The 12,834-nt window shown below is 37.1% G+C and overlaps 4 protein-coding genes across 4 annotated transcripts in view; 2 read left to right on the top strand and 2 right to left on the bottom strand.

Annotated features, from left to right (window-relative positions):
* LOC111451032 (NAC domain-containing protein 73-like) overlaps positions 1-379 on the bottom strand; it is a 3,171-nt gene extending 2,792 nt beyond the window's left edge. Inside the window, exon 1 of the mRNA XM_023091266.1 lies at positions 89-379. Within this exon, the coding sequence (XP_022947034.1) occupies positions 89-175 (87 nt within the window). The 5' untranslated portion in view covers positions 176-379. The remainder of the gene's footprint in view (positions 1-88) is intronic.
* A 2,869-nt stretch (positions 380-3,248) lies between these two features.
* LOC111451048 (protein DMP7-like) lies at positions 3,249-4,969 on the top strand. The gene has a single exon (XM_023091294.1). It carries the CDS (start codon positions 3,434-3,436, stop codon positions 4,079-4,081), a length of 648 nt encoding a protein of 215 aa, XP_022947062.1. The 5' UTR covers positions 3,249-3,433; the 3' UTR covers positions 4,082-4,969.
* A 184-nt stretch (positions 4,970-5,153) lies between these two features.
* Positions 5,154-5,860, bottom strand: LOC111451049. The gene is made up of 2 exons (XM_023091295.1): positions 5,533-5,860; positions 5,154-5,443 (listed from the first exon to the last, which is right to left on the bottom strand). Exons 1-2 carry the CDS (start codon positions 5,628-5,630, stop codon positions 5,320-5,322), a joined length of 222 nt encoding a protein of 73 aa, XP_022947063.1. The 5' UTR covers positions 5,631-5,860; the 3' UTR covers positions 5,154-5,319.
* A 3,095-nt stretch (positions 5,861-8,955) lies between these two features.
* Positions 8,956-12,096, top strand: LOC111451058 (transcription activator GLK1-like). Its single transcript, XM_023091310.1, has 6 exons — positions 8,956-9,694; positions 10,053-10,193; positions 10,414-10,722; positions 10,838-10,897; positions 11,510-11,620; positions 11,704-12,096. The coding sequence occupies exons 1-6, from the start codon at positions 9,287-9,289 to the stop codon at positions 11,851-11,853; spliced, it is 1,179 nt and encodes a 392-aa protein (XP_022947078.1). The 5' UTR covers positions 8,956-9,286; the 3' UTR covers positions 11,854-12,096.
* The last annotated feature ends 738 nt before the right edge of the window (positions 12,097-12,834 follow it).

Raw genomic sequence — 12,834 nt, 5'->3', positions numbered from 1 at the left:
AAAAAAAAAAAAAAAAAAAAAAAAAAAAAAAAAAAAAAAAAAAAAAAAAAAAAAACCAAAAAAGAACAAAAACAAAGATCAAAAGTACCTTTTCTGGGGATTTGATTTGATGATGGCCGCAAGAAGGACAAGAAGAACTGGAGTTGGTAACATATTTATCCACAAACTCTGTCATGTGTCTTGTTCTTTGAGTTCCTCCCACATTCGACAACAATGGAGCTGAAATTTCATGTGGGGTTTGGTTAAGTAGAGAAAAATGAAAAGGGTTTCTTTGGTGTCAAGTTTTGATGTCAACAAGAAGAGAGTTCGATGAGAATAAATGCAGTTCCTGATATGGTTTAGGATCTTTAAAACTAACACTCAAAGATATAAGAAGAAAGAAGTGAGTGGAGAGGGAGGCTACCTAATTTGAGAGACAGAGACAAGGGCGAAAAGGGCTGTGTTTTTGGTTTTGTTTTTGTGTTTTTGTGTTGTTTTTTCAGGTTTGATGTCACTGTGGAGTGTTCATAAAGCTTGAGCTTATAAAAATGAAGTTTTCGGTTTGTGGTTTGTGTCGGATGAAAGTCCTACCTCGGCTAATTTAGAGATTGATCATGGGTTCATAATCAAGGAATACTATCTTCATTGGTACGAGGCCTTTTGGGGAAGACTAAAGCAAAGCTACGAGAACTTATGCTTAAAGTAGACAATATCATACCACTGTAGAGAGTCGTGTTTATCTGTCTTACATTTTGATGTTAGAGTTCTTGGCTTTGGCCTTGGCCTGCAATGCAATGGAAGTGCCAACCAACTCCACCATATATCACACAGACTGAAACCAACAACGAAGACGACAGTATTTTGAACACATGACGTTTAAGGAACAGCAACTACTTTGAACTTGCTACCTTAGCAGCTCCTGATTATGAAACATTTGAAACTTTACCTATTTTCTGCTTTTCCAACCCTTTTCCATCTCAAATTTCCTCTATTTTTTTCGACTCGTGAAATGGAGGATCGTAAAACTATGTTGTCTTGATAAAAGTTTGTGCTTGAAGAACGGTGCACTTTTGAGTGAAATCGAGAGTCTAACTATCGAAGTGGACAATATTGTATTATTATGAAGAGTTTTACGTTGTTCTTGACACTACTAGAAGAAAGTTATCTGTGAGATCCCACATTGGTCGGAGATAGAAACGAAACATTCTTTATGAGGGTGTGAAAACCTCTCCCTAATAGACGCGTTTCAAAAATCTTGAGGCTGACGGTCGTAACAGGCTAAAGTGGACAATATTTATTAGCAGTGGGCTTGAGTTGTTACATTATCATTTTTTTGTATGACGATTAAAAAAGAAGAAAGCTTCCAAGTATTTTAGATGAAAGTTGTCTATTCCAACGTGTTTTTTTAGTTTAAAGTTATTCTCGAAATTATTTACAAGGTTTTCGAAAAGAATATTGTTTTCTTGTTTTGGGAACATTAATTAAAGTGATATTTTATCTTTTTTTTACTTTTCTTTTTTAGCCTCACGAGGGATACGCTCTCATTAGAGATGTCTACGTAGCCGAACAAGAATGGAGAGCGTTTCCATTCCCGCCACTTATTTCATCCCCATCTCTTTATGAAATTCTCCCTTTATTTTTACAGAAATCACCTGTGGGAAATTTGCTTGGATTAGGTTCGTCGGGTAATTTTTCTCTATTTACTATTTTTTTTTTAAAATTTATTATTTTTTTATTTTTTAATATAATATTTATATAAAAAAAATCTTAATAAATTAATATATTATATATATATATATATTACAATGTAGTCTTTAGTTTAACTAATTCGTGTGAGTCTGTATGGCAAGCATCATGCTAATGCACGATTTTTCTTCATATTTTGTACGTTCTTTCTATTTGAAGCAAATTTTACCTTAATATTACGCGAATCTAATATATTCGAGGAAAAAAAACCATTTTTATTTATTGAATTTATACTGTTTGAGATATTTCTTGGCTTAGTTTCTGAAATATAAATAAAAGCATATTCACCAAAAGCTTTACATAATGGAAGAAACAAAAATAAGTACATAGTTTTAAAAATATTATTTCACTTTGTGGATGGACGACATGTCGTCTGTGATAAAGAAAGGTAGATTCCTCACTTACCTTGTAAGAAATCCAACAATCCCATGAAAACCCTTGGTAATTACTAATGGTTATCATTATATCTTAATAATGTTTTAAATAATAAATTTATTTATTTTAATATATTTTAAGAATTTATATTCGGTCTGTATTCCGTACCAACAATGTTCAGTTAGTGAAAACAAACCTTGCCGACAGTCCGACGAAATCACAAAGCTGGATGAAAAATGAATATAGGGCTAGAGTTCCCCTTAAAGCTTGTCGTGAGTGGGTTATAATCATAATGCCACACAATTGAAGATGCACGATTGTAATAGTTGGGACAAGTTCACCCGACAATTGACCAAGAGAAAAGACAGAACATGGTGCCATGTGACAAAAGAGAAGTCAGAATCATCGACTCGAACTTGTCCCTAAGCTAACCAAGAAGCATTAGTAAAATAAGTATTATGATGAAAGAGGTGCTTAGTGAATTTGGTCTGGTTGGGTTGGAAGTATTATGATGAAAGAGGTGCTTAGTGAATTTGGTCTGGTTGGGTTGGGTTAGGTTGAGACCCAGAAGTTTGGGTGTCTTTAGAGAGCCAAAGTTACCACTCTGGCAAATCTATTAATACAAAAAGATCCAGGAACACGAAGCCAATACAGTTCGGGTTCAGAAAAATGAATCCAACACTATCCGAAATGCTAATCCAATTCAACCCAACCCTTATAGTTCGAGTTAGGTTGGTCCGAGTTGTCGAGTTGAATGTTCACCCCTACTCTCCCCAAAAGGCCTCATACCAATGGAAAAAGTATTCTTTGTTTATAAGCCCATGATCATTCCCTAAATTAGCCGATGTGGGACTTTCATCATCCAACACCTCTCCTCGAACAAAGTGCGCCTCCCCTTAATCGAGGCTCGACTCCTTTGGGGTCTTAGTCATTTTTTATTGCCTTCGAGGAGGCTTGGCTCCTTTTCTTTTGGAATTCTTTGTTCGATATTTGAGGATTTACCAATATATTGGCACGACTAAGTTTAGGGCATAGCTCTGATATCATGTTAGACGAACATGACTCTCCACGGTGGTATGATATTGTTCCCTTTGAGCATGTGCTCTCATAATTTACAACTTATTTAAGGATCAACTTGAAGAGCTGTTTCCAAGAATAGGTAGCAACCGATGTATAACGCCATTGTCGACAGTTTCTCTAATTCCTTCGAATTAAACCAAAAAAAAATAACAGAATCCATCTGGATTTCAAAGAATTAAACCGATCATTTCCCAAACAATTAATAATTCGTAAATATCTCACACCAAACCAAAGGAATCACTCATTCATCACAATGGAAGGGGATATGGAGAGCCAAAATCAGCAAGCACTGGCCGCCGAGGCGCTGCTCCGAGGATCCCAGCAGCCACTGTTACAGAACGCCGGAAAGCCAACAAAAACGCCGACCCAAAAAGCCATTAGAAAGACCTTCAAAAAAACAGCCCATTTAGCCAACCTCCTCCCCACCGGCACCGTCCTCGGCTTCCAAATCCTGTCCCCCATTTTCACGCACCAAGGTAACTGCCACACCACCGTCAGCCAAACCTCCACCCTCGCCCTCCTCCTCCTCTGCGCCCTGTCCTGTTTTTTCCTCCTCTTCACCGACAGTTTCCGGGACGAACGCGGCAAAGTCCGATATGGGGTGGCCACGTTTCAGGGCTTGTGGGTCATTGATGCTTCCACCACACTGCCCAAGGAGGAGGCTGCTAAGTATAGACTACGGTTTATTGATTTTTTTCATGCCTTTTGTTCTCTGTTGGTGTTTGTAGCTGTTGCTCTGTTTGATGAGAATGTTGTGAAGTGTTTCTATCCGACTCCGTCCGACGAAACAAGGGAGCTTTTGGTTGTGTTGCCTGTCGGAATTGGTGTGTTGTGCAGCTTCTTGTTTATTGTTTTTCCTTCTAAACGACATGGCGTTGGATTCCCTCTCTCTCGTCAGTAGCGAGGAATCAAGAGATACTACAAACAAGTTCTTGTTGAATTCTTCAATTTCCCTAAGCTTTTGTAAACTACCCTCATTGTTTCGCTTAATTTAATTGAATATTCGACGTTCCATGTCACGTGTTGTTCATTTACATTAAAAAATGGCATATTAGTGTCAGTATAAATGAAATTTCTTCCATGTTCGGCTATAGGCAGTCTATTACAACCCAAGTCCACTACTAGCAGAAATCGTTCTCTTTTGAGATTTCTCTTCCGAGCTTCTCGTTGAGGTTTTAAAATGTGCACAAATTGTTCTCTTTAGACTTTTTCTTCTGGGTTTCGTCTTAAAACGGGTTTGTTAGGGAGAAGTTTCCACTCTCTTGTAAAGAATGTTTTGTTCCCCTCACTGATCGATGTGGGATCTCATAATCTACCCCCTTCGGAGCCCAGCATCCTCGCTGACACACCGCTCCATGTCCATCCCCTTCGGGGTTCAGCGTCCTTACACCCTTACAAAGAATGCTTCGTTCCCCTCTTCAATTGATCCATCTCACAATCCACTCTCTTTCGGGATCCAACGTTCTCGTTGGTAAATCGCCTGATGTCCACCCTCTTCAGGGTCCAATGTTCTTGCTAGCACACCTCTTTGATGTCCACTCCCTTCGAGGCTCAATGTCTTCATTGGCACACCATCCAGTGTCCACCTCCTACAGGGCTCAGCATCCTCACGGGTACACCGCCTAATGTCTCGCTCTAATACCATTTGTAACAACCTAGGTCCACTGCTAACAAAAATTGTCTTCTTTGGATTTAAAAACGTGACTGCTAGGGAGAGGTTTACTGATCTCTATACAAATGTTTCATTCCACTTCCCAATCGTCGTGGGATCTCACACAACTCTAGAATCTCTAGAATCTCAAGAGTCTTAGTATTCCAACCCAATTCTAACCATGTGGACTACTTGAAGTTTAAGTTCATAAACTTAGTAATTTAAGCAAATTATTATTCTGGGTCAGTTGATTTTGACCTAAACCCAGTTCATCGCATCATCAAGATACACGAAATGTGATTCCAGGCGCAAACAAGATCGAGGTCAACAAAACGAAAATTAAAGAATCAAAGGATGAATTTTCCATAAATACAGAGCTCTGTTCTAATAACATGTGGAATACAATACAAACATAACTAAGATCTAAGCAGACAAAGAAATGGATGTAATAATCAATATCAATAATCAAAACGAAATCCGAAGCAGAACTAACAGGGTATTTGGTGAGTGAACCATCGGAGCACCTTCACCGGCAGCTTGATAAGCCCCATCGCCAGATTCGCAAGCCCCGCACAGCACACGCAACATGGGCAGAGGCAACTCAGCACAGATCTGCAACAAAAACAGCGCCATCGCTTCAGTTCTTGTCAAATTCATCAGTTCAGAATAAGCAACAAACCAAGTGATAAAGAAGAACTCACCCGATGATCCAAATTACGGCCCCAACAACAGATAAAACCAACGCAACCAACGCAAATGGCAGCCCCAGCAAGAACCCTAATGGCCTGCAATCGCCCATCTTTCTGTCTTTCTTCCTCGCTTTCTCAGATTCAATGTCGAGATTTATAGACTTTCTTCGCACAACTGCAGCCCACCACCACCACCGCCGCCCACTTTGGTGAATGGATTGACTTCTCTGCCCTTCAAGATGGTGCCCAATGGATGTGGGAATTGGAATAGTCGTGGGGTAGTTTTGGTAAGCTTCGTGCGCGTTGCATATGGTAAGCGGCGACTTTTCTTTGATTTTGAAGCGTTGACGGAGATTCCACGCCGGTTCGTTCGTTCGTTTTAATTTTCAAATATTGAACCGGAATTTTAAATTCCACTCCAAATTTCAAACCCACCTTTCTCGGAATTAAGGGTGTACATCCAAACCGGCAACCATGACTAACTTAACCCGAACTATAAGAGTTGGGTTGGGTTGGATTAGCATTTCAAGTAGGGTTGGGTTCATTTTTCTGAACCCGAACTGAATCGATTCAGTTTCGAGTTCGTGGATAAAACCTTCGGATTGACCTGAGCCAAATAAAAATATATAAATTATATTAAGAATATTTTCATATTAATAAGTTTGCCAGAGTTGTACTTCCGTCTCCCTAAACACACCCACACTTGAGTTCGACGCCAAAACCGAGAATAGAGGGTTGTGTTGATATAAATAATTAAAAAAATTTAATATATAATTAATTTAATTTTAATATCTAATTATTAGAATCAACTTGAATATAACTCAACTAATTAAAACATATCTTTACGACCAAAAAGTCAAATATTCAAACTTCACCTCTTATATGTTATTGATAGAGAAGCCTCCCATCATTATCTATATGATAGGTGCACATGTCGTGACGTTATTACATTTACCATGAACCCTAAATATCAATAAATTTAAGGACTTAATATAATAGTTTTATAAATTACAAATAATTAAATGAGCATTAAATAAGTATATTTTTAGTAAAAATACAAAATAAATAAATAAATAAAATGGTAATATAATACTCCAAATGAACAAAAGGACAATTATAAAACAAAGCTTGAAATGAAAAGCATCTAACTTTTGAAAACTATCTCTATATTTTCCCATAATGTTATATATAATATATATATATATATTTATTTATTTATTTATTATTATTATTATTATTTATAATAGGAACAAATAACTTCCGACCACAAAACCTTTCAAAACGTTGCTTCTATGGAAGGACAAAAATCTCTTTTGAAACCATAACACTCGTAATCAAATGTTTAATAACATTTTAATCATGGTTGTCCTCATTTTTACTTCTTTTCTTCCTTTTCGGTTCGAAAGAAAGTTCTAGAAAAAATGATTTATCACGTAATTCGCACTCGAGCGGGATGTAATAATCGAACGTCCAATTACCATTTTGAACATAACTTGGGTCAAGATATTATCTTAAAAAAAAAAAAAGATAAATTTTGATCGAATCCAAGAAAGCATAATAATTCGCTTAAGCATATAGGATAACCGTTCATATACAAATCTTCTTACTTTGTAGTTCATACGAATCATAGCTAAATAGTAAGAGTCTGTCTTATTGGCTATTATCGAATTGAAAGTGCTTAGACTTCTATAATAGCTCAAGCTCACCGCTAGCAGATATTTAGTCATTCTGTAACAACCAAATTCAATCACTAGTAAATGTTGTTCAATTTGACCACTGTAACAGTCCAAGCCCACCACTAGTAGATGTCGTTCGCTTTGGCCTGTTACGTATTATCATCAACCTTACGTATTATCATTCCACATCCTTATAAGGAATGCTTCGTTTTCCAACCGAGGTGAGATTTCACATATTCATTTCATATATTTAAATCTTTATACGTATTCTAGATAAGTTACAAATTTAAATCGATGAAGTTGACAATGGAATAAAAAATCTGTCCAAGATGGAAGGGGTGAAATTTTGGATTGATATCGAGTCGTTGGAGCGTCGAGGGGACCTCAAATTTGAGAAAACGACGGACTGATAGTGAAAGCCAAAGCCATATTTACAGCATATATATATATATATATAGTCCAACAACAACAACAATTATTGCAGGGTTTGAGGACCCATTTTACAACATGTATGTCTATGTTGGCTCCCGACCATTAATAAACATTTATACTGTCCTTCCTTTACCCTTGTACTAACAAATTTAAATCATAGATGTTATCAAAACTTGTTACTTTCTTCTGCCTCGCGATCCCTATTGCTTTCTCTTACGCCCACTTCCCTTTACAAGATGCAATTTTTTTCTTCACATGTTAGCTTTGGATTCCCTAACGTGTGTAGCTCTCGTGGTCGGGTCCCGTTCTAGATTTGAAACGATACGACGAAGTCAAGTAGTTACGTTAAGCAAGACGAAGGTTACACTCGAAATCATGTGTGGTTCCTTGGTCCCTAACAATGAATATCTAATTTTCTTTATTGTAGGTTTGGGCATGAATTTTTATGTTGTCTTTACTTGGATGTGGTGTGTTTTATACAAGTTTTTTTCTTCGACAAAATCGTTTAACTATTATATCTTCATAATCACTTTTATTTACTGATCATTTACTCAAGCGTTGCTCGGAATATTTTTAAAGAAGAAAATGCTTTGTTGTATACTCCAAGTGTAACGACCCTAATTTTCTACTGAAATGGAGCCGCTACGACATGCATATAGTAGCGGCTCTATTACAGTAGAAAATTAGGATTGTTACAAATGGTATCAGAGTCAAACACCGGCCGATGTACCAGCGAAGACACTGAGTCCCTAAGGAGGTGGATTGTGAGACCCAACATCAATTAGAGATATGAACGAAATATTTCTTATAAGAGTGTGGAAGTCTATCCCTGCGTAAATTGACTAGCAATAACATACTCTTGAATCATATGACACTCAAACAACATACGTGGAACAAAACATGTCATTCATAATCATGTTTGACCAAAGGGGTAATTTTAGCATAAAATAAGGTTGTTCTGTTTCCTTTTTCTTTGTCTTGTAGGGTTCATCCTAATGGAATTTAACACATAAATATTAGCTTAATTTTTAAGTATATCCATCTAGATAAGATCATAAATTTATTCTTTTTAAAAAAAAGAAAAAAAAGAATTGATTTGATTTGATTTGATTTTCTTGGTTACGATATGAAATCTACGTAAATCTTCCACAACTTGTTATACATCCAAAAAAAAATTGTATTTTGATATTATATTTATACATATATTCTTCAATTGGGTTCGCCCACATGATCACTTCACTGTCTTGATTCACTCTACAACACGTATATCCATTACATGTTTCTATGTCAATCAACTTCCCATTCCAATCCTCTCTGACATCCTCTCTCTCTCTCTCCCTCTCTCCCTCTCCTCTCTCTCTCATTGAAAGCTTTTTGGAAAACCAATTATTTACTTCACGAGCAATCACTTGCAGCTCCAAGAAAATTCAAAAAAAGGGCATCCACAAGCACAAATTTGTAAGGGAAAAGGAAGCTGTTGAATCAGTGGCGAAACACAACAAGAACATTCAAACAAAATCTCAAGTTGTGGCCGACATCCAAACCCTTGTTTTTCCCCTTTAGAGTACTCTTTACATCGATTCAAGCAATACCCATTTGAGATTTCTTGTGATTTCATGCAAAGTTTGGATCTTTAAGTCATTCTATTCTACTTTGTAATGCTTGCTGTGAGAATTGGCAACAAAGATGAAGAACAAGGAGAAGTGGATAGCTTTTCGATTGCGGCGGAGGGCTTTCCTGACTTTCATGATGATACCCATTTGCTTGATAGCATCAATTTTGATGATCTTTTTGTGGGAATCAACGATGGAGATGTGTTGCCTGATTTGGAGATGGATCATGAACTCCTCGCTCAATTCTCCGTTAACAATTCGGTGTCTTTTGAACAATTCGACGACAACTCAAAGAGTGTCAACAAAGATGAGGGCGAGGAGGAAGGGAAAGCTCATGGGGATCAAGAAATTGTGAGCAAAATAGACGAATTGGCAGCCAAATCAAAAAGTGGTGATAAAATCAATAAATCTTCTCCTCAATCCAAGAACTCTCAAGGAAAGAGAAAAGTTAAGGTAAAAAATAGGTTTTTTTTTTCTTTTCTCAATTGGGTCTTTAACCGTTTAGGGTCGAAGATCGTTCCGGAGTCACATGTTAGCTAATTTAAGAAATTATCGTAGGTGAAGCTGAGCTTAGCTCAAATGGACAATTTCATATCAATAGAGAGTCGTGATTTTTGAAAGTTATGAACTTTGGGAGGAAGTAACAGATTAGCTAATTTAAGAAATGATCGTGGGTGAGGTCGAGTTTATGTTCAAAGTGGACAATATCATATTATATCATTGGAGAGTCGTGAGAGTGTAAGAAAGTTATGAACTTTTGATCGAATTGAAGCTGGGGAGAAGTTTTATGATTAAGCTTGATGAATTTCAGGTGGATTGGACGCCGGAGCTTCACCGGCGGTTTGTGCAAGCGGTGGAGCAGTTGGGAGTGGATAAGGCAGTGCCTTCTAGAATATTGGAGCTTATGGGAATTGAGTGTCTCACTCGCCATAACGTTGCTAGCCATCTTCAAGTATAATTTCACTGCTAAAACTTTATAATTTATGTTTCTAGACATGTTTTTTTTAATTTCTTAGGTTGTTTGTCTCTAATAATTAATGAAATATTTATTTCTCTAGATAATTAAGGAGTTGTTCATGAATTTATAAGTAAGAGAGTTTATGCTCAAATTTAACCGTGGAAATTTGTAGTTTCTAACATCTAATTAGGGTGTGGTATGTACTTTATTGTAGAAATACAGGTCGCATCGAAAACATTTGTTGGCACGTGAAGCGGAGGCGGCGAGTTGGAGTCAAAGGCGACAGATGTACGGCGGCGCCGCAGTAAATGGTGGTGGAAAAAGAGAACTCAGCTCGTGGGGTGCACCGACGACTATGGGATTTCCGCCCATGCATCCCCATTTTAGGCCTTTGAATGTGTGGCCAAAGTACCTACAACATTCACCATCTCCACCACCTCCGCCGGCGTTGTCGTGGCCATACGCCGCCGCTCCTCCTCCGCCCCATGACCCTTCCTACTGGCACCACCACCACCACCAACGGGTATAAGGAAGAAGAACAAAAGACAACATTTTTTTCTGTCTTTTTTTTGGTTTGGTTTCTCTCACTCACGAGGTTTGTAAACGTTTATTTGTTTCTGTTTTGGTGTTGTGCGTAGGTTCCAAACGCTTTAACCCCAGGAACGCCATGCTTCCCACATTCTTTACCGACGAACACGGTAATTTCCTTCGTTATTTTTTGTGAGATTCGAGAATACTTCTCTATTCCCGCCCCATCCATGAGCATCTTATTAGAAATCACGAACCTTCATATTGGTAGAGAATATTTCTCCATTCCCGTCTCGTCCATGAACATCTTGTTAGAAATCATATTCCTTACTTATAAATTCATTATCAACTCCTTAATTATCCGATGTGGAACTCTTCTCCCAACAATCATTTCTTCGAACAAAATACACCATAGAGCCTCCCCTGAGGCCTATTGAGCCCTCGAACAGCCTCCCTTTAATTTAGGCTCGACTCTTTCTTTTACTATAGCTTCGAGGCTCACAACTTATTTGTTTGACATTCGAGCATTCTATTGACATGACTAAATTAAGGCCATGACCCTGATACCATGTTAGAAATCACAAACCTTCACAGTGGTATGATATTATCCACTTTGAGCATAAGCTCTCGTGACTTTACTTTTAGTTTTTCTAAGAGGTCTCGTACCTATGAAGATTATTCCTTACTTATAAACGCATGATCAACCCATTTCCAACAATCCTCAGTTGGGTATTGATTTTGACGAATTTATAAATAATAATCATTGTTATTTTGGGATGTAGAGATTTGGCGGGGCAATGTTCTCGGTAATCCCACCGCCCCATCCACCGTACAAACTAGACCTCATCACCATCGGCTGTTCACTGCCACATCCTCCCCTCGACTCGTATCCAGTAAGACAACTTCATCGCCATCTCGTTTTGCACTATAATTCTTTAACCAATTCTAATTGTAATACAACGGGGACGTCATGCAGTCAAAAGAGAGCATAGACTCAGCCATTGGAGATGCTTTAGCGAAGCCATGGCTGCCACTTCCTCTTGGCCTAAAGCCTCCCTCATTGGACAGTGTCAAGGTCGAGCTTCAACGACAAGGCATCCCTAGAATACCACCCTCCTGCGCTTGATGGGTTCATCATTTCTTCCGACCAGCCCGACAGCTCTTGGATGAACTTGACAACATTAATTATGTGCTTCATTACATCATCATCTAAAGTTGGTTCTTTTCTTGCTTTTGTAAGAGGGTTATCCATTGCATATAATTGATAAGCAACTGAGAAAACGTACGAGTATCTCGACTTTGTATATCTAGTAACTATTAGAAAGCAGGAAGGTTTTTAAATCTACATCCAACGATTATTAACAGATAATCATACCGTTGCATATTAGATGTTAGAGAGAAACTAAATACTATATTCTCAAGAAAGAGAGCCACATTCAAGAATTTCTCGGGCTAGAATAAGAATTAAAATATAATAGGATTCTGCCTAGTGTCTTGTAATCTATTCTCGAATAGTATGTTCAACGTAAGAAATAGAACGATGGACTGAGAAAAATAGTGAAAGGTACAAAAAAAAAAAAATGACACAAAGTGGCTAATCAAAACCCATCTATGTTTCAAATATGGAACACTTAATGTAGTATAACTACATATTAACTGATATGTATTCTTGTAAAAAATAATAATAATAATAATAATAATCTCATTTTGTTTAATCAATGTATTTTTAATAAAATTTAAAATTAGACGTTTGAAGTTTAATTTTTAATGAAATTAGTTAATATTAATAATAATTTCTATACCTCAAGATTTTAAAAGTAGGACTAAAAAATAGTATTTTAATTTAAATTTTTTTGTTAAAAAATGTTAAATTTAAAAATAAAATTGAGAAAAAAAGAATACCAAACCTAAATAGAAAGCATTGAATTAAAAATAAGAAAAAATAAATAAATAAAGAGAAAAGAAAAGAAATGGGAGAGGGTGACAGCTGGCCAAAGCCCGGGCCCACTTGTCAGTGTTTTGTATCTTTCAGCAATTCACACACTAATCTCAGATTGCTCCCCCGCGGGCCCCACTCTCTTGTGATTTTTTTTTTTTTTTTTTTTTT

This window comes from Cucurbita moschata, unplaced genomic scaffold (genome assembly GCF_002738365.1).
Source record: "Cucurbita moschata cultivar Rifu unplaced genomic scaffold, Cmos_1.0 Cmo_Scf00013, whole genome shotgun sequence".
NCBI lineage: Eukaryota > Viridiplantae > Streptophyta > Magnoliopsida > Cucurbitales > Cucurbitaceae > Cucurbita > Cucurbita moschata.
This window is presented reverse-complemented; position numbering and strand designations above follow the sequence as displayed.

What these genes read in the sequence shown, in the direction of transcription:
- LOC111451048 (XM_023091294.1), top strand. Translation starts at nt 3,434, where the DNA reads ATGGAAGGGGATATGGAGAGCCAAAATCAGCAAGCACTGGCCGCCGAG.
- LOC111451049 (XM_023091295.1), bottom strand. Translation starts at nt 5,630, where the DNA reads ATGGGCGATTGCAGGCCATTAGGGTTCTTGCTGGGGCTGCCATTTGCG. An exon ending in GCCGTAATTTGGATCATCGG is followed by an intron (nt 5,444 to 5,532) that starts GTGAGTTCTTCT and finishes TTTTTGTTGCAG; the next exon opens with ATCTGTGCTGAGTTGCCTCT.
- LOC111451058 (XM_023091310.1), top strand. Translation starts at nt 9,287, where the DNA reads ATGCTTGCTGTGAGAATTGGCAACAAAGATGAAGAACAAGGAGAAGTG. An exon ending in AAGGAAAGAGAAAAGTTAAG is followed by an intron (nt 9,695 to 10,052) that starts GTAAAAAATAGG and finishes GATGAATTTCAG; the next exon opens with GTGGATTGGACGCCGGAGCT. An exon ending in CTCCCCTCGACTCGTATCCA is followed by an intron (nt 11,621 to 11,703) that starts GTAAGACAACTT and finishes GACGTCATGCAG; the next exon opens with TCAAAAGAGAGCATAGACTC.